General features: G+C 51.5%; 1 protein-coding gene and 1 long non-coding RNA gene across 2 annotated transcripts; both read left to right on the forward strand.

The window, feature by feature from the left end:
- The first annotated feature begins 432 nt into the window (after positions 1-432).
- Positions 433-4587, forward strand: LOC142070807 (maestro heat-like repeat-containing protein family member 2B). The gene is made up of 6 exons (XM_075124771.1): positions 433-668; positions 1295-1371; positions 2439-2518; positions 2948-3047; positions 3667-3762; positions 4489-4587. The coding sequence occupies exons 2-6, from the start codon at positions 1360-1362 to the stop codon at positions 4564-4566; spliced, it is 366 nt and encodes a 121-aa protein (XP_074980872.1). The 5' UTR covers positions 433-668; positions 1295-1359; the 3' UTR covers positions 4567-4587.
- Positions 4588-5060: 473 nt separating this feature from the next.
- LOC142070808 (uncharacterized) lies at positions 5061-14451 on the forward strand. The gene is made up of 3 exons (XR_012666735.1): positions 5061-5189; positions 13246-13340; positions 14238-14451. It is a non-coding gene; the product is annotated as an uncharacterized LOC142070808 (long non-coding RNA).
- Positions 14452-20386: the final 5935 nt, after the last annotated feature.

Below are 20386 nucleotides of genomic sequence, written 5' to 3' on the forward strand. Positions count from 1 at the left end.
GTACAAAAATCCCCCTGCGGAGCTGGCGCCGAGTCTGTCCTGCCCCTTGCACCATCCCCACCCCAGAAAACCCATAACCCCCTTATGGGGGCACCTCTCCCATGTTATCTGGGACCTCCAAGAGGGTGTGTTTGTCCCACAAAGGCCAGGGTCTCCTCCCACCACAGACACTGCCAGTTACAATCCCTGCCTGTGCGGGAGGACACTGTGGTTTTGTTGACCAACACAGGAGCTAGAATTAAGAATGGCCAGGAGTCTCAGTCTCAGGTTCGCCTCCCTTCCCGTATCTATCACTGGGGGTTTGTGTTCCCAGATATGAGTCAGACAGGATAAAGGTACAACCAGATTTATTAATGGGGTGGCAAGGATTCCCCAGGTAACAAGGTGAGACGGATAATAAAACAAGGCAGGCTGCATCAATATGGATCTATATACGAGGATTAAAATGAGAATGACACTACCATCTCTGGCAGCTTGATCTGATGGTGTCTTCTCCTTTTCAGGATGGCTGCTGTCGTCAGACGTCACCGGTATGGTGCTCTGCTCTTGTTCAATGTTGATAACAGTCTGCTGCGTACTTGTGTTCTCTCTATGTGCTGCCCCGGCTCTGCAGATTGCTGGCACAGCAGACCATGAGAGAACCCCCGATGACCACAGACTCCGATAAGGTACAAAGGCACCCGGCCAGGTTTATTGTCAAACGAAGCACAGTAACAGTTTCCCGCAGACTCTACAGGACATACTACGAATATGTGCCCCCTGACAATGGACACAGCTCAGTCAGTGGCGGGACATTCCACTGCCCCCTAGGCTGGACCAAGACACCGCCCCAGGGATACATTCTTATACACAGATACAAACCAGTTACACATCACTCCTGACGTATCGAGGTATAACCCCTCTGCGTATTGGGGTGCTGCCTCTCTCGGGGTACATGTTGGTTCGAAGAAACAAGTCTATCCATCATATTATTCTTTTGACCCTGTCTTTTGGGATGGGTCAGCCTGTTCCTCATTATTTCTGTGGATTGTGTTTGTACCGGACTGTTCTGGTGCCATCCTTATCCATGTTTATCCTATTAGTGCTTGATACCCTTTAGATATGGGTATCTAATTTAGATACCAATTAGCAGCCTTCCTCTTGCCAACTTTTGTGAGCAGGGCCTGCTTCTGGATCACAGCTTAACTTTGCTTTATGTTAGAAAAGTCTTGACCATTCCTTTGGTTCAGGCCTCAGGCCTCATACCAGGCCTCTGATACCAAGGGTTTATGTTTCGGGCCTCATTTTGCTACAGATGCAGCGTGACAGGACGGCTGGATTCCTCAGATGGAGACAGGACCTCCAGGCAGAACCAGATGAATGTCTTCTCAGGTAAGATGGAAGTATTCAGGTAATTAAATCCCTCCCCTTCCTGCGTTGTCATGCGTGGGACAAGTGATCACTATAGGAGATGGATCAGGTGCGTGCAGGTAAGTATATTCCCTACTTAAGATGACCCTTGTGGAGTGAATGGCCTACCCTATTAACCCTCAGCCACTTGCTCTGCCCCAAACAGACAGCAACAAGACTCTGCCACTCAGGTGGGCAGCCTCCATCTAATCTGAGCACCGCCCTTATATAGACATAGGATTGCTAGGCAGATTAGCCAATGACAGTAACCATCTTTTCCCACCTAAACATAAAAAGGTGCCAAATTCAGAGAGAGCAGGGGACCAGAAGGGCTTACAAAATGGATGTCTAGTTGTCCTTTAGAGGATCCAAGATGGCCTTAGGATTTTTAACTCTACAGTTTTGGGAAGGGGGGGCTTTTCCTGTTCTCCCCCATGGAGGACTTGAGCCCTGGAGCTGGTTTGGGTGGGGCGGGGAGGCCCCTAGCTAACCGGCTCTCTCTCCTCCAGCCCCACTCCTAGTGGGTGCGGGACAGGGCCAAGCAGCTCCGCTTCCTGCACGCTATCCCCACTCTGTGCTTCTCCGCACAAAAGCAGGGGCAGGACACCCTGGAGCTGCACTGCTCCAGAGCGGCCCTTGTGGAGAGCACTGCGGTGAGTGAGACCTGGTGCCCGGGCCCGTGCCGGGAGGGAACTGGACATGGGCCAGTGGGGGGAGATAGTGGGGCTGGAGGGGGCAGCAGAGGGCAGGGATTCCTGGGGCTGAGGACTGGGGAGCAGGGAAGGGGGAAATTCTGGCACTGATCCGGAACTGGCAGCGGGGGGGATGGTAGGGCTGGAGGGGTGCCTGAGGAGAGGGAGGAATGTGGGGGTTGAGCTGGAGAGAGGGACGGAGGGGTTAGTTTGATGGGAGGGAGGAAAGGGGAGTCAAGGTGGGGGGGGGGGAGGGGTTATGCTGGCTGTGTCTGCTGCACAGTTTGGCCTCCTCCCTGGGAAGTGCCTGTGGGGCCTGAATCTCACCCGCTGCTTTGTCCCCTTTGGGTCTCCCAGGAGTTGATTGAAGACCTCCCCCTGGAGTCTGAGCCAAGCTCCATCCTCTCCAGCTCTGTGGCTGCAGTTTGCAACCTCAGGTACCAGAACCCTCCTGCCCAGCTGCCCTGACCCTGGTGCTGTTCAGGCCCAGAGCCGGGAGTCAGAGATCCTCCCCCTCCTAGGTCACCCCCAATTGTGGCCGAAGGGGTGGGAATGTTCACTCTTTCCTGACTGGGTGGTTGATTTCACTCCAGTAACTTTATAGGGGCCTTAGGGAGAGGATCACTGGGGTAGGGGGTTATATAAGAGGGGGCAGCCAGGTCCAGTGGTGAGATCAGGGGAACGGGCCCTGTTCTAGCCCTGCCACTGACTGGCTGTATGACTTCAGCTAGCTCACTGCGCTTCTTGGCACCCCTGTTTCTGTTTTTGCTGGCCTGTGCCTATTTCCCTGACATTTCACGTCCCATGGTAGTTCCAGCACCACTCTCGTGCTCTAAAGTCTAAGACAGGCTCCTCTCTCCTGCCAGCAAACTGAAGCCGCCTCTTGAGCTGGAATCACACCTCCTGCGGGCTGTCCTGTACAGCGTTTTTACCATGGGCACAGGGAAGGACACCGCTCACTTCCAGGTAGGTCATCATCTTACTTCTCTATCCCAGGAACCTGTGGTCCCTGCTCCCTTGGTTTGGTGGAGCTGCTGAGAATAGAGGAGGGGTGAGAAGAGCTGGGAACAGGCCTGGGCTTAACAAAATGGCAAGGAGAGCCCTTCCCTCCAGAGGGGATTGCATTACCCTCTGTGGCTGATCCTGGCCTTCCCTCCTCATTCTCAGCTCTGCTGCCTGGACTCTGCCCAGGCCCCTAGCTCCCATCCATAGCAGTGTGGCTGTTCCATACCCTGCTGCATACCAAGCCCTCTTCAGAGAACTGCTAAGGGCAAAGACTGAAGAGCCAGGTGTCTGTGGTGTTTAGGCCGAGGGAGAGCTATTGAAGGTGCAGCAGCAGCTTGGAAAAGAGGTTTCCACTATAAAAAATAAAGTCCTGTTGAAGTTTGTTAGTACCTTGCCTGGCTACTATAACAGTGTCATCCTGCCATGAAGTCTTGCTAAGTGTCTCTGGAGTGATAGGAATGGAAGAGGCCAGGGTGCATCTTTGGGGTCTTGCCAGGGCTCCCCAGAGAACCCTCCTAATCATCTCCTGAATGCTGTAGCCCCAGATCCCATGACTGTCCGGCACTCCCTCCTCTTGCAGGCTCTTCACAAGGCCTATGCAGACAGCCTGGACATTATGCTGAGGAGCCTGCTCACAGAAACCCTTACCACGGACAAACTGCAGCACCTCTTGGAGGTGAGCACAAGAGAAGGGTCTGGGTGGAATTTCATCTTAACTCCATGGGAGGGCTGCAAAGGAGAGACTGGAAGAGCCACATGTCCATTGTGTCCTCCCAGGTGGGACCCAGCGGGCCAGACTTTGCCAGAACTGTCAGTGCAGTGCAATGTCGGGGCCCTTCCACCTTTGGAGGGACAGAGGGAAGGAGCTGGGACTGTAAGCCAGAGCTTTGCATGGTTCTGTTAAGCACCAACAGTGGGCACCAGGCCTGGTTGGGGACTGAGAGCCTCAAACCACTGTGAGACCCAGGACATGGGCCTCTCAGAAAAGTCACTGGCTCCTTTCTACTGAGACCCTGAGATACAGAAGGATTCTTAGGACAGAACAGCTGATTCCCTATGGACACGGCAATTCCTGGAGGGATTCTCCTCACAGTCACCCCCTCTAGCGTACGAATGCCATTGCAGCTGGGGAGGGGCTAGAGCATGTGACTTGATCGTGATGTGCTATTCATGGATCAGGGGTTCAGAGAGGGTGGAACCAGCCCCAAGACCGAACGTTGTCCCAATCTGGAGAGACAATGACAGCTTGTGACCAGCAGGACATGGACAGCGTCCTGGATGCAAGAACCCCCTTTTAAAGCTCTGTGATGAACACAATGTCTCAGCCCCATGGGGAGGGGAAGCTCATTTGTAGAGGCTGTGCATCTGCCCACTGACCCTCACCTGCCTCCTTCTCCCACAGCACATCAATTTCTGGATGCACTCCAGAGTGACGCAAGAGAGAGCCAGGTCCATACGGAGCAGCGCTGCCCTACTCTGATATACCACCTGCCTCCCAGGATTTGATGTAAGTGACCTTTGACCCCCCTGCATAGGCAGGGCTGGCCTCTGACAAACTGGGAGATTTGCAGCTGCAGAGGTTCTAGATTGAGAGGGCCCCTGTGGGGAGGCAGAGTCAAAACTGAGAATCAACTATGCTTCAGTCAAGTTCCTTTTCTCCTGGCTAACTGGTTCCCCTAGGTCCGTAAGGGGCTGTTCTCCATAGCCCACAGGCTGGCAGATTTGTGCCTGGCCTCAGGGCCCTTGTTGTTCTGGAGCTGCTGGCGAGTGAGTCCTCATAGAGAGCCCTCCCCTGGTCCCTTTGCTCCAAGCTCCCTTGGGGGCAGAGAGAATGGGGGCTGTAGCTCTAGTTCCTGTCCCCCAGCACTTCCTATAGAAGGAGTGGGAGGAGAGAGACTCCTGGCCCAGGGGAGATGAAGAGCCGAAGGTAAAATATTGTGAATTCTCCTCTCCTCCTCCTTCCATCAGAGCTCATCTGACTTCTCCAAGGTGGGGTATCTTGTGGCACAGCTGGGTCTCTATATCACTGACCCAGCATGTAACATCATCTGCAATCCAGGGAGGGGATTTACAGGCTCTACCAGCTACGGCTGCAGAAGAGGGGTAAGAAACCCAGCTGGGAAATGGGACGCTGTAGAAACAAGCCCCTAGGAGACTAACTCCAGTGGGCCATTGGGACCCCTGTAGAACTAAGAGTTCTCCTTTTAGACCAATCCTAGCTGGGCAGAGGGATGCCTATAGAAACAAGATCCCTCCTTTGAGACTGACCCCAGCTGGGCAATGGGACCTGTATGGAAAAGTAGCGCTCCTTGGAGACTCACTCCACTGGGCAATGGAACTCTATAGAAGAAGCCCCCTCCTCTGAGGCCAACCCCAGTTTAAATGATGAATTCATAAGCGATGAGTGTGAAAGTGCCAAGGAAATTGGCTCTTTTATCTCACAGGGCACAGCTGAGCTGCCATGGGGCTGCCAGCTGGTGAGGGAGCAGGAATGGAGGTATTGAGACACATGGAAAGTAAGAGCCCAGACTGAGGGCAGGGGCAGGAGTGGGGACTGTCATAAAAATAAAGGGAAGGGTAAACCCCTTTGAAATCCCTCCTGGCCAGGGGAAAGCTCCTCTCACCTGTAAAGGGTTAAGAAGCTAAAGGTAACCTCGCTGGCACCTGACCAAAATGACCAATGAGGAGACAAGATGCTTTCAAAAGCTGGGAGGAGGGAGAGGAACAAAGGGTCTGTGTCTGTCTGTAGTCGTCTTGGCCAGGGACAGAACAGGAATGGAGGCTTAGAACTTTTAGTAAGTAATCTAGCTAGGTATGTGTTAGATTATGATTTCTTTAAATGGCTGAGAAAAGAATTGTGCTGAATAGAATAACTATTTCTGTCTGTATATCTTTTTTGTAACTTAAGGTTTTGCCTAGAGGGGTTCTCTATGTTTTGGAATCTAATTACCCTGTAAGATATCTACCATCCTGATTTTACAGGGGGGATTTCTTTATTTCTATTTACTTCTATTTTTTATTAAAAGTCTTCTTGTAAAAAACTGAATGCTTTTTCATTGTTCTCAGATCCAAGGGTTTGGGTCTGTGGTCACCTATGCAAATTGGTGAGGCTTTTTATCCAACATTTCCTAGGAGAGGGGGGGTGCAAGTGTTGGGAGGATTGTTCATTGTTCTTAAGATCCAAGGGTCTGGGTCTGTAGTCACCTAGGCAAATTGGTGAGGCTTTTTACCAAACCTTGTCCAGGAAGTGGGGTGCAAGGTTTTGGGGAAGTATTTTGGGGGGAAAGACGCGTCCAAACAGCTCTTCCCCAGTAACCAGTATTAGTTTGGTGGTGGTAGCGGCCATTCCAAGGATAACGGGTGTAATATTTTGTACCTTGGGGAAGTTTTGACCTAAGCTGGTAAAGATAAGCTTAGGAGGTTTTTCATGCAGGTCCCCACATCTGTACCCTAGAGTTCAGAGTGGGGGAGGAACCTTGACATGGTGGCACAGTGGTGGGATTAACCTGAAATCATTTGAGATCCAGTTGAGATTTTTTGAACTAGAAATACAGATTTTAAAAAGGAAATTTTTTTTTCTTTGGAAAGAAAGTCCAGAAAGCAGCTTTGAAACTGAAAGCAGCTTGGTTTCTCTCTGCTTTGTGGCCAAGCAGAGACAAAAGGGGATTATCTTGTGAATTGCAGGTTTTCTTTGCCTGGAGGCAGGGTACTTAACTCCTGCAGGGAAATTCACAGTCTTCCAACCCAGAGGTTTTTTTTTTTCTCTTTTCTTCCTAAAAGTAAATGGGGGGGGGGGGGTGCTCTACCCATTTGCCTGGAGACAAAAGTGGCAGGGTTTTTTTTAGGATTTTGATTTTTTTTTTTTGTTTTACAAGGAGCACAGGTTTGAAAAGAATTTTTTTTTTCCTTTGGGCTGGGTAAGCAGGTTTCCAAGTAGTTGGAGGTTTTTTGCTTTAATTTGGGCCCAGAGCAGAGACAAGGGAATTGTCTTTTTCTGTAGGCTGACAATCACTATCAGAGAATAGGTATTCTATTCCAGCACAGCAAAATTTTACAGCCAAGTTTTGTTTGTTTATTTCTAAACCTCGGGTGTAAAGTTAGTAAAAACAGAGAGGTTAGAATGGCAAAATCCGCGGCTCGACTACAGCTCGAATTAGCCAAATTTCAGGCTGAGGAAAGACAAAGGGAACATGAAAGACAGATAGAACTCATGCAGCTGAAGAAGGAACAAGAAAGGGAGGCAGAACAACACCAAGAGGCTGCCCACAAGAGGGAAATGGAGGCAAGGAAGCATGTGGAGGAGGAGAGGGAAAAAGAGAGGAAGCATGTGGAGGAGGAGAAGGAAAAAGAGAGGAAGCATGTTGAGGAGATGGAGAGGATAAAGGCCCAGCAGAATATACCAACAAAGCCTAGCAATCCTTCTCCAGGTACCACTTCCCATCCCAGAAAGTTCCCCACCTACAAGGCAGGTGATGATACTGAGGCCTTCTTAGAGAACTTCGAAAGGGCCTGCCTTGGGTACAACATCTCTACTGACCAATACATGGTAGAGCTGAGGCCGCAGCTCAGTGGACCCTTAGCTGAGGTGGCAGCTGAAATGCCTAAAGAACACATGAACAAGTATGAACTGTTTAAATCCAAGGCGAGAGTCAGAATGGGGATAACACCCGAGCAGTCTCGTCGGAGGTTCAGAGCCCTAAGGTGGAAACCAGACATGTCATTTACCCGACATGCCTACCACATTGTGAAACATTGGGATGCCTGGATATCAGGAGCAAGTGTTGAATCTCCAGTAAATTTGCCCTTCCTAATGCAAATGGAACAATTCTTAGAGGGTGTTCCTGAGGAAATAGAAAGATACATCCTAGATGGGAAACCCAAAACTGTAATTGAGGCAGGAGAGATTGGAGCCAGATGGGTGGAGGTGGCAGAGAAGAAGAAAACTGGTCGCAGTTGGAGCGGAGACCAGAAGGGACCACCCCAGACCACACCCTATTACCGGGGGCCGCCCAAAGCCCCACCTACCTCCCAAAGAACCCTCCAGACCCCTTATCGTCCCACCACCCCGTTCTCCAGCAACCCTCCTCGCCCCAGTGACCCGTCAGCTGGACGATGTTTTAAGTGTAACGAGCTGGGGCATGTAAAGGCCAACTGCCCCAAGAACCCCAACAGATTACAGTTCATTGCACCGGAATCACACCAGAGGTCCACAGGCCCAGATACCTCCCAGATACCCTTGGAGCGGAGGGAAACTGTGAGTGTGGGCGGGAAGAAGGTCACCGCGTGGAGGGACACCGGAGCACAAGTGTCAGCTATCCATGCTTCCTTAGTGGACCCCAATTTAATCAACCCAGAGATCCAAGTGACGATTCAACCCTTCAAGTCCAACTCTTTCAATTTGCCTACAGCCAAGTTGCCTGTCCAGTACAAGGGCTGGTCAGGAATGTGGACTTTTGCAGTCTATGATGATTATCCCATCCCCATGCTGTTGGGGGAAGACTTGGCCAATCATGTGAAGCAGGCCAAGAGGGTGGGAATGGTCACCCGCAGCCAGGCTAAACAAGCCGTGAGGTCTAGCTCTGTTCCGGAAACTTCTATCAGGACCCAGTCAGAGGTGATGGACCTGGACCCCAGGCCAATGTCTGCAACAGCAGTAGTGGATCCAGTCCCAGAGACCCAGACGGAACCAGTCCCAGAACCGGAACCAGCCGAACAACCAACACCAGACCCCGTGTCAGCACTGAATCCAGTACTTGCAACCTCAACACCAGAGGGCCCCACCGAACCTGAACTGGCAGCAGCCGATAACCCGACCCAAGAGGCTCAGCCGGAGCCTGAATCCCAACATAGTGCACCAGCGGAGAGCGGTTCACAGTCAACAGAAACAGCTCCATCCCCTATATCGCTTCCAGAGGGACCAAGCCTAGGTCCACAATCCCATGAGGAACTGATGTCGTCTCCAGCATCAAGGGAACAGTTCCAGACCGAACAGGAAGCAGATGAAAGCCTCCAGAGAGCTTGGACGGCGGCACGGAGCAACCCACCGCCTCTCAGCTCTTCTAATCGATCCAGGTTTGTTGTAGAAAGAGGACTTTTATACAAGGAAACTCTTTCTGGTGGACACCAGGAAGACTGGCATCCTCAGAAACAGTTGGTAGTTCCAACTAAATACCGGGCCAAGCTCTTGAGCTTAGCCCACGATCACCCTAGTGGCCATGCTGGGGTGAACAGGACCAAAGACCGTTTGGGGGGGTCATTCCACTGGGAGGGAATGGGCAAGGATGTTTCTACCTATGTCCAGTCTTGTGAGGTGTGCCAAAGAGTGGGAAAACCCCAAGACCAGGTCAAAGCCCCTCTCCAGCCACTCCCCATCATTGAAGTTCCATTTCAGCGAGTAGCTGTGGATATTCTGGGTCCTTTTCCGAAAAAGACACCCAGAGGAAAGCAGTACATACTGACTTTCATGGATTTTGCCACCCGATGGCCGGAAGCAGTAGCTCTAAGCAACACCAGGGCTAAAAGTGTGTGTCAGGCACTAGCAGACATTTTTGCCAGGGTAGGTTGGCCCTCCGACATCCTCACAGATGCAGGGACTAATTTCCTGGCAGGAACTATGAAAAACCTTTGGGAAGCTCATGGGGTAAATCACTTGGTTGCCACTCCTTACCACCATCAAACAAATGGCATGGTGGAGAAGTTTAATGGAACTTTGGGGGCCATGATACGTAAATTCGTAAATGAGCACTCCAATGATTGGGACCTAGTATTGCAGCAGTTGCTCTTTGCCTACAGAGCTGTACCACATCCCAGTTTAGGGTTTTCCCCATTTGAACTTGTATATGGCCGTGAGGTTAAGGGGCCATTGCAGTTGGTGAAGCAGCAATGGGAGGGATTTACACCTTCTCCAGGAACTAACATTCTGGACTTTGTAACCAACCTACAAAACACCCTCCGAACCTCTTTAGCCCTTGCTAGAGAAAACTTACAGGATGCTCAAAAAGAGCAAAAAGCCTGGTATGATAAACATGCCAGAGAGCGTTCCTTCAAAGTAGGAGACCAGGTCATGGTCTTAAGGGCGCTCCAGGCCCATAAAATGGAAGCATCGTGGGAAGGGCCATTCACGGTCCAGGAGTGCCTGGGAGCTGTTAATTATCTCATAGCATTCCCCACCTCCAACCGGAAGCCTAAGGTGTACCATATTAATTCTCTAAAGCCCTTTTATTCCAGAGAATTAAAGGTTTGTCAGTTTACAGCCCAGGGAGGAGACGACGCTGAGTGGCCTGAAGGTGTTTACTACGAAGGGAAATGTGCTGGTGGTGTGGAAGAGGTGAACCTCTCCATGACCCTTGGGCGTATGCAGCGACAGCAGATCCAGGAGCTGTGCACTAGCTACGCGCCAACGTTCTCAGCCACCCCAGGACTGACTGAACGGTCATATCACTCCATTGACACAGGTAATGCTCACCCAATTAGGGTCCAACCTTACCGGGTGTCTCCTCAAGCTAAAACTGCTATAGAACGGGAGATCCAGGATATGTTACAGATGGGTGTAATCCGCCCCTCTGAAAGTGCATGGGCATTTCCAGTGGTTCTAGTTCCCAAACCAGATGGGGAAATACGTTTTTGCGTGGACTACTGTAAGCTAAATGCTGTAACTCGCCCAGACAACTATCCCATGCCACGCACAGATGAACTATTAGAGAAACTGGGACGGGCCCAGTTCATCTCTACCTTGGACTTAACCAAGGGGTACTGGCAGGTACCGCTAGATGAATCTGCCAAGGAAAGGTCAGCCTTCATCACACATCTCGGGCTGTATGAATTTAATGTACTCCCTTTCGGGCTGCGAAATGCACCCGCCACTTTCCAAAGACTTGTAGATGGTCTCCTAGCGGGATTAGGAGAATATGCAGTCGCCTACCTTGACGACGTGGCCATATTTTCAGATTCCTGGGCAGACCACCTGGAACATCTACAAAAAGTCCTTGAGCGCATAAGGGAGGCAGGACTAACTGTTAAGGCTAAGAAGTGTCAAATAGGCCTAAACAGAGTGACTTACCTTGGACACCAGGTGGGTCAAGGAACTATCAGCCCCCTACAGGCCAAAGTGGATGCTATCCAAAAGTGGCCTGTCCCAAAGTCAAAGAAACAGGTTCAATCCTTCTTAGGCTTGGCCGGTTATTACAGACTATTTGTACCGCACTACAGCCAAATCGCTGCCCCACTGACAGACCTAACCAAAAAGAAACAGCCAAATGCTGTTCAGTGGACCGGAAAGTGTCAGAAGGCCTTTAACAAGCTTAAAGCGACACTCATGTCTGACCCTGTACTAAGGGCCCCAGACTTTGACAAACCGTTCCTAGTAACCACAGATGCATCTGAGCGTGGTGTGGGAGCAGTTTTAATGCAGAAAGGACCTGATCAAGAATTCCACCCTGTAGTGTTTCTCAGCAAAAAACTGTCTGAGAGGGAAAGCAACTGGTCAGTCACTGAAAAAGAATGTTACGCCATTGTCTACGCTCTGGAAAAGCTACGCCCATATGTTTGGGGACGGCGTTTCCACCTGCAAACCGACCATGTTGCACTGAAGTGGCTTCACACCGTCAAGGAAACTAACAAAAAACTTCTTCGGTGGAGTTTAGCTCTCCAAGATTTTGATTTCGACGTCCAACACATCTCAGGAGCTTCTAACAAAGTGGCTGATGCACTCTCCCGTGAAAGTTTCCCAGAATCAACTGGTTAAAATCGTCCTTGAGATGTGGAAAATATTGTTAGTCTTTATGTACTTGGTAGTATATTTAGAGATGCATGTGTCTTATTAACTCTGTTTTTCCTAGAGCTCCAGGAAGAAATCCCAGCCAGTGTTTCACCCTAGCTGAGATTTGGGGGGCGTGTCATAAAAATAAAGGGAAGGGTAAACCCCTTTGAAATCCCTCCTGGCCAGGGGAAAGCTCCTCTCACCTGTAAAGGGTTAAGAAGCTAAAGGTAACCTCGCTGGCACCTGACCAAAATGACCAATGAGGAGACAAGATGCTTTCAAAAGCTGGGAGGAGGGAGAGGAACAAAGGGTCTGTGTCTGTCTGTAGTCGTCTTGGCCAGGGACAGAACAGGAATGGAGGCTTAGAACTTTTAGTAAGTAATCTAGCTAGGTATGTGTTAGATTATGATTTCTTTAAATGGCTGAGAAAAGAATTGTGCTGAATAGAATAACTATTTCTGTCTGTATATCTTTTTTGTAACTTAAGGTTTTGCCTAGAGGGGTTCTCTATGTTTTGGAATCTAATTACCCTGTAAGATATCTACCATCCTGATTTTACAGGGGGGATTTCTTTATTTCTATTTACTTCTATTTTTTATTAAAAGTCTTCTTGTAAAAAACTGAATGCTTTTTCATTGTTCTCAGATCCAAGGGTTTGGGTCTGTGGTCACCTATGCAAATTGGTGAGGCTTTTTATCCAACATTTCCTAGGAGAGGGGGGGTGCAAGTGTTGGGAGGATTGTTCATTGTTCTTAAGATCCAAGGGTCTGGGTCTGTAGTCACCTAGGCAAATTGGTGAGGCTTTTTACCAAACCTTGTCCAGGAAGTGGGGTGCAAGGTTTTGGGGAAGTATTTTGGGGGGAAAGACGCGTCCAAACAGCTCTTCCCCAGTAACCAGTATTAGTTTGGTGGTGGTAGCGGCCATTCCAAGGATAACGGGTGTAATATTTTGTACCTTGGGGAAGTTTTGACCTAAGCTGGTAAAGATAAGCTTAGGAGGTTTTTCATGCAGGTCCCCACATCTGTACCCTAGAGTTCAGAGTGGGGGAGGAACCTTGACAGGGACCATGGAGGAAGGATAGAAAGCTTTGCAGGATTTCACCAGCTGGGTACCTAGGGCCAGATCCTGACTGCAGTGGATGTGGGGGGTTCTCAGCATTAGACACCTTCATTAGCAGGGACCCACTCCCAGAGCCCAAAGACTGTAATGGTCACATGATTTCTGTGATGAATGGAACAAATCCCCCTCCAGATACTAAACCGCCTGATGGGGACCCTACTATTCCATTGGGGCATAGATACTGCGAAGGCCCCAGTCAGTGTGCACCCAGCAATGGGAACAAAAGGAATCAAGCACTGAAACCAGAATGCCAACCTCACAAATGTGTCTTTCTCTCCCAGGGCTGAACATCAGAGATGCCAAAGAGCTGTGGTGTTGGGATGGGCTCCAGGACACCAAGCACCTTGGCTATAGAAATATGGCCAGAGTGGGGGAGGTAAGGTCTCTCAGCTGATACATTACAGCAGCTCAGGTGTGGAACTGTCTCCCCCTGCAGAGGCTGTGCCTGGATACAGGACAAGAGCCTGCTGTGTGTTTCCAGCTGACAGAGTTCAGCTGGGAGAGGCTGAGGATCCTGGTTCGGAGCCTTCCTAACGGCCCTGGTTTGGGGTGATACATGGATCCATTTCTATGTGGCATAAAAGGAATCCCCTGGGGCATTGAGTTAATGCAGGATTGTATCTCGAGGGATCTGGCTCCACTCACTCTCCCTGGCTGACACCCGAATGTCTGAGAGGGGAGCCACTGGGTCAGTGAGTTGGGAAGCTCACACCCAGTTATTGCCAGACCAGACCCTTGTTGGATTCCTTGCTCCTTGTGGAAGCACGGGAAGGTGTGGGATTTGCCCAGCACCATTGCAAATCAGGAAGCAGAACCTGCCCCTGCCCAGGGAGTTTGGTCAGGGACACTGAGCTCCTACCCTGGCCTGCATTACTGCACCATACGTAAGGCTCGTGGGAATGTTGGTGGCATGGGGAATGGGACCTGAGTGAGCTCGGAAAGCCCCATCCCTCTAGCTTGTGAGCTCCAGGAGATATCGCTGCTGGAAGCAGTAGCGGGTCCTGTGTAGTCTTTGTGATCTACATTCCAGACTGCACCAGGCTTGTGCACATTGACACATTCCCAGCATATCATGGCTCCTGAGGTGAATCCTGAGCTATTAGAGGCCTCAGTGCCTGCGACCTCTTACTAAAGGGGAATCCCTGGGTCATGGGACCCCAAAGGTCCTCCAGGGGAATTAGCTGCCTTGGCTGCAGCAGGACTCTTACCTTCCATGTGAGCCACTAGAGGGATTTGGGCAATCTACCAAGAGCTCAGGTGCTGTTGGTTTTAGGTCTTCGGTGAGATCTTCTCAGAAGACCAGAGAAGATCCTTGCTGCAGGCGGTGCTGCTGGCCATCCACGACCCCCGGCTACGTGTCAGCCAGGCTGGGCTGGTTCTAGCCTTCTCCATTGTGGGGGAAGCTGGGCAGCTGATAGGGGATGAGGTAATCACAGAAGGATTAATCTAGCTTTGGGGAAGGACCCAGGGCCTTTCACCTCTCGGCCAGGAAAAGTCACTCCCGTCCCATCCCCATTTGCTGGCCGGGGAGCAAGGAGGTGAATGAGTCATTGCAGGTGCCATTCTTAGAGATGAATTCAACTCCATGCACAGGGTAGAGCCAGCTTGTCCCCTGAGCAGCTAAAAGCAGTTCAGACCCAGCTCTCCAGCCAGGCTATTTATTTAGAGGCATCACATCAACAGGACAAGCTGCCATCGCTCATGCTAGGGTTGGGAAACTCCCCTGGAGACCAGGGCCATCCCTAGCCATTTTGGTGCCCTATGCAGCCCCCCTGCGGGGTGTGTGTGTGGCCCCAGGCCTCCGTGAGGGGGGGGGCAGGCGCAGGCTTGGGGGGCAAGGGGGAACCACCCCCCAGCATGAGCCAGCGGAGCAGGGTGGAGCAGAGCGGGCTGGGGCCGGGTTGGTCCAATTCCAATACCGGGTTGGTCCAATACCCCTGAAGCTGGAGTGCGCGCGGTGTTTTGACATGTGCGCGGGGTTTAAGATCTGTGTGCTCGCGCACACACACACACAGCTTAGAGGGAACAGTGCTCCCCACCCTCCTTTTTCTTGGCCTTACTCTCTCTGCCATGGCTCTACGCTCTCCCTGCCTGGCCTGACACAGAAGGGCCTGCATGTTAGTACCAGGGCCCATGTCCCCCCCTGGAGCTCAGAAAGCTCCGCACTACAGCAGGGGAATGGTTGAGTGCCCTATCTGCACCACTGTCTGACCTGGGGCTGCTGCGGCCGGACCCTCCCCAAGTATCCTGAGAGAGAGCCACACCCACCAATCCAGCTGCAGGTGAGGGGAGGGGCTCCCTCCCAGCTGCTCTGGGCTCATGCCTGCCCCTGGTTGCTGTGGGTTGGAGCTGCTAATGAGGAGACTTTCTGCACACAAGCTGGGAGAGGGAACTGCAGCTCCCTGGGAGAGGGAACTGCAGGCCTTTTCTGCTGCTCATTGGAGCCTCCACTCTCTCACAAGGGGCAGGGAAGGACCCCCCCCACACAACACTTTTACCACTCCTAAGAGCTAGGGCAATGACTCCCTCTCCCCAGAGCAAGGGCAAAGGTCTCCCACCCCGCCCATCAGTCCATCCCCCATGCCAAGGGATCAGAGGATGAGTCCGACCTCAGGGAGCCAGAGCTAGAATGCCACCTCCCTCTCACCACCAAGCCCCACCCCCACCCCGCGGGGCTATGGCCTGTCTGGTTACTGTCCCTGCCCCATGTCTAGAGGCCAGTTTAGGAAGCCTCTGGCTGTCAGGGCCCAGCCCAGGACAACAGGCTTGGTTTATTACAGTGAGAACATCTGTAGAACCAGAGTTTCTCATCAGTAACCATTGCAGTCTGGGAGAGGTGGCCTGACGTGGAGCCCCTCCCCTGTGGTCACTGCTCAGACAATCCCATGGCCCATGTCACCCATGAAATTGTGAATGTCTGAGCCTCCCACCACCCACATGGTATCTGAACCCCTCCCAGCCAGGAACGTAACTCCCCCCAAGCACCCTGGGGCAGGAAATGATCCTCCCCATCGGACAGGTGAGGACTAAGACACAGAGGAAGGGCTGTGACCCAGGTCATATAAACCTGGGTGTAGATATAGTAATTGGACTGGGTCCCAGGCTAGTGCCTTCCCCCCAGGGGCAGCTTCACTTTCTGCCCTTTATTCTTCCCTCCTTCTAGGGGGTCTCTGAGTGTGAAATGAACAGGAGCTAGGGATGGAGGTGTGGTCCCTGGCACATAGCCTGGGTGGGAGCTCCCCCAGCCCTGGATCCCAGCCCAGGGACAAAGACATTTTGTCATCATGCTGTCCTTCTTTTATTCCTAGGAAGAGAGTCTCCAGGTGAGGATTTGTGGGACTGGAACCCAGATCTGCAGGTCTCCCTCCATGTGGGCACTGCTTGGAAGTACCAGGAAGTTATCTGGGCAACAAGGCAGATCCCTGCCCGTCTGCTGAGCCAGTCCCCACCTTGATCCTGGTTCATGCCTCTGTGCACCACTCTGCCCTGCCCTCCAGTTCCTGGCTATTGACTTTGGCTTGACCCTCGGCTGCAGTCTCTGGCTACTGACCTTGGCATGACCCTTGGCTCTAGATGTTGGCTGTGAACTCTTGCTCTGTATTGTTCTTGCCGCCCTCTAGCCTCACTCCAGCCCCACCACCAACTCACTCCAGCCTTGTCTCCTACTCCTGATCCTCCTCAGTCTCTTGGACTCTGACTACCTGGCTTTGAATTTCTGCCTGTGTCTGGACTCTGGCTTGATATCAGTTTGGTTTATCTTTGGACTCTAACCACCCAGCTTTGACCACTGGCCTGCACCTGGACTCGGGCTCCAGTTCTGATTCTGATTTGTCTATGGACTCTGATCTTGATTTTGACTTTGCCCTGTCCCTGGATCTTGATTCCTGCACCATCCTTCACCCAGGTCCGAACCTATGCCTAGCTGGGACTTTTGCTTGAAGCAGTAGGCCTAATTATAGGAAGCAGAGCCTGACACCAGGTGGTGCAACTTTTTGCAGAAAACAGGCCCTTCGCTAGTAAGTGGCCCGTATACAAAAGGGGACACATCACACCAGGTGTGAACAAAGGCCTTGCTAACTGAGCTTGGCCCTGGGGTTCCCCTACCTGAGTGGTTTGATGGAAATGACTGAAAATGTGGGGGTTTCTTAACTAGCCTTTGCCCCTGGACCTACCCCACCCATCAGGCTAAGGGGGGATTGGTAACTAGTGTATTGGCCAGTGAGGTGCTAGACTGGGCCTCACCTCCACTCAAACTGAATTTTCTGGCACTAATATGCTGGAGCACCTTCCTGTGATTGGCTGAAGCTCTCCTGCCAAAATTCTTGCAGGCACATAGGCCAGCCGTCTCCTATACCATGCACTTTTGATGGCTTGTGGCCAATGCCGAGTGGACCCAGATGGCCCAGTTTTATCATTTCCGCTGGGCACTCAGTGAAGAGGTCAAGGAGGAGTTAGCCTGACTAGAAGCCCTCTTGGGCCTGTACAGCTTCATTGATCTGGTCAACCACATTGAGAACTGCCATCGCGAGCGCAGGGAGGAAGAGAAGAGGGTGCTACAGAGCCGCCTTGGCCTAGCTCTGCACTAACACCCTTGAGCTCATCCCCTGAACCTGAAGTCAGCGCAATAACTTGTTCTTCTACTGTGGTAAGTCAGGGCACGCACTCACTTGCTGCCTGTCATGGACCCCAGCCCGAAAAGTATCAGGAAATGAACAAGGCCAAGTCTTCATGGAAATCCAGGTCCATCAGGGCCCTCATTGCATCTTCAAGTTCCAATTCAGTTGTGCATCTCCAGAGAAACACGACAAGTGGCATTGCAGTGGGCACTTATTGATTCTGGGGCTGCGGACAATTTCATAAATTTCGAGACAGCCCAAGATCTGCAAATCCTTGTCCTGCAGAAGTCACATCAGATGTTGTGGGAACCATTGACAAGACCCTCCTGTCCTCAGGCCTGGTGACTCAGGTAATGGTGCCCCTGCAAGCAGTAACCAATGGTACACAAAGAAGTGCTAACATTCACTGTGACGTGTTCCCCACATTTTGGTGGGCTCACCTGGTTAGCATGACAGGACCCCCATGTTCTCTGGCAAACCCAGAAGACCAGCTTTTCCTCCAAGCAGGCCTATCTCCATAGCAACAGCAACAAGTTCCTTGTCCAAGAGACCCATTGCCAGACAGTGGTGAGTCCACCCCTGTGTGTACCAGGGCTCACAGCAACTGGCTGCAGTGATCCATTCTTGGGTCTGACACCCCACATTCCTGATAAGTACCAGGATTATTTGGACATATTCAAAAATAAAATGTGGACACATTGTCTCTGCACTGAGACCATGACTGCCCTACTGATCTACAATTTTGGGCAACAGTTCCCTTTGGCCATATTTACGCAATGTCCGAACCAGAACTGGTGGCTCTCTCTGCATGTACTCAAGAGAAACAGTCCAAAGGGTTTATTTGCCATTCAGCGTTTCCCACAGGGCCTCCGGCCCTCTTTGAAAAGAAGGAAGTGGGACTCTTACTCTGTGTAGACTACCAGGCTCTGACCAAAATGGCAGTTTGGAACCATGGATTTCATTGTAGAACTCCCTGAATCAAATGGTCACACGGTACAACTGATTATCATAGATCAACTGACCAAGATGGCAGACTTCAACCGCTGTGACCGCGTACCTTTGGCTGAAAGCACAGATCAGCTCCAAATTTGAAAACCAGAATGCCAACCTCAACTCTTTTTGCTAACGATAGATTAACCCCTGATTTCGGCCCACACTACCAATGGCCTCTCCGAACTTGCCGGACAACAACCTGGTTCTATGAATCCACCACATTCAAGAAGAACTAAGGGAGCACCTCGAGGACACTAGGAAGGACTTCAAATAGTATGCAGACTGCCATGACAGGAGCGGTCTTCTCAATAGAGAAACTCTTTGCTGAATGGAGGTACTGAGCCCTTGGCACTGACCAAATCCCTAAGCCCTCTCTGTGGCACTAGTTCCTACCCCATTCCCCTTCCTTGACCTTCTGATCCCATCCTCCTCCACTGGCTATAGGGAGCAAACTCTCGGTCCTTTTCCTCACCCTGGCACAGTCCACCCCCAGCATGTCCGAGCCGAGCTCCTCACTGACAATGGGAATGTCCTCCCCTCACTCCCTGGGAGGGAGGAAACTGTTATCCCTATTTTACAGGCAGGGAATGAAGGTGATGAAGTGACCCCCTCCGAGGCCACACTTACAAACATGAGGTAGCTCCAGTAACGTAGCCAGGGTGGGAGCAGGGGGAGCGGTTGCTCCCCCTCTGAGCACAAGTGGCGCCTTTTTAATTTAAAGGCGCCTTTTTAAATTTTTACCCACCCGGTGGTGCTCTGGGTCTTCGGCAGCAGGGGCCTTCATGCGCTCCGGGTCCTCGGCGGCATTTTGGCAGCGGGGGCCTTCAGCGGGGGCCTTCGGTGAGTACAAGCGGGTGGCACTTTTATGTCCGCTGCCCCTGTTTGCTCCACCTAGCTACACCACTGGGTAGATCTGGGAACTGGATTGTGTTCCACTCTAGTGCCTTCTTCATAGGGGCAGGTTCACTTCCTGCCCTTCATTTTCCCTTCCCCTCTGGGATCTTCTTCTATGGGGTCTCCAAACAGGAAATGAACAGGAGCTTCCTCCCCTCTCTGTCTTCCAGGCTAAGGGATCTGTCCCTGCCTCCTACATCAATCAATGTAGCTTGCAGCTGGCCCAGCTTGGGGACCAATGACCTCATCCTGTCAAACCAAGAAGAGCCGGCTCTCAGTGATGCTTAGGTAGAAAACCCTACTCCCCTCATGGAGGTAGGAACCACTCACTCATCTGGGTAATTGCAGCTCTTGGGACAAAGATCAGGTTCCTGTTACATAGCCTGGCTTACAGCATCCCTGGATCCCAGCCCTGGGACTCAGACGTTGTTCTCATTGTGCTATGTTGATTTTATTCCTAGGAAAAGCATCTCCGAAGGAGGTATATAAGGATCCTGGACTCTATTGCCTGCAAGAAGCTGCAGTCACCTTCACAGGTAGAGGTCACTGTCATTCATACAATTTCAGCACTGCCCTTTCTGCTCTCCAGCTCTGCTCCCTCCAGCAGGACAGAGACACCCCTTAACTCCCAGAGTCTTGATTTCCTGCTATTCCTGAGGCTGAGGGCTTGTATTGCCCGCACTCCCACCATCAGATACTTTTCCTATGGGAATCTCACTAGAGCAGAGAAGCAATCTCCTCTTCTCTTAGAACAAGTCTGCTCAGTCCATCCATCCACTCTGGCCTCATCTTAGCTGCTTTGTTTATCCAAGATGAGGAGTATCTTTTGAAAACCCTTAGTGTGGGGTGGAGCAGGGGAGACTGGAGCTCCAGCAGATTCCCCTGAAGAACAGCACCCTGTCTTTCTGTGGTCAGGGCA

The sequence above is a fragment of the Caretta caretta genome, chromosome 2 (genome assembly GCF_965140235.1).
Source record: "Caretta caretta isolate rCarCar2 chromosome 2, rCarCar1.hap1, whole genome shotgun sequence".
Taxonomy (NCBI): Eukaryota; Metazoa; Chordata; order Testudines; family Cheloniidae; genus Caretta; species Caretta caretta.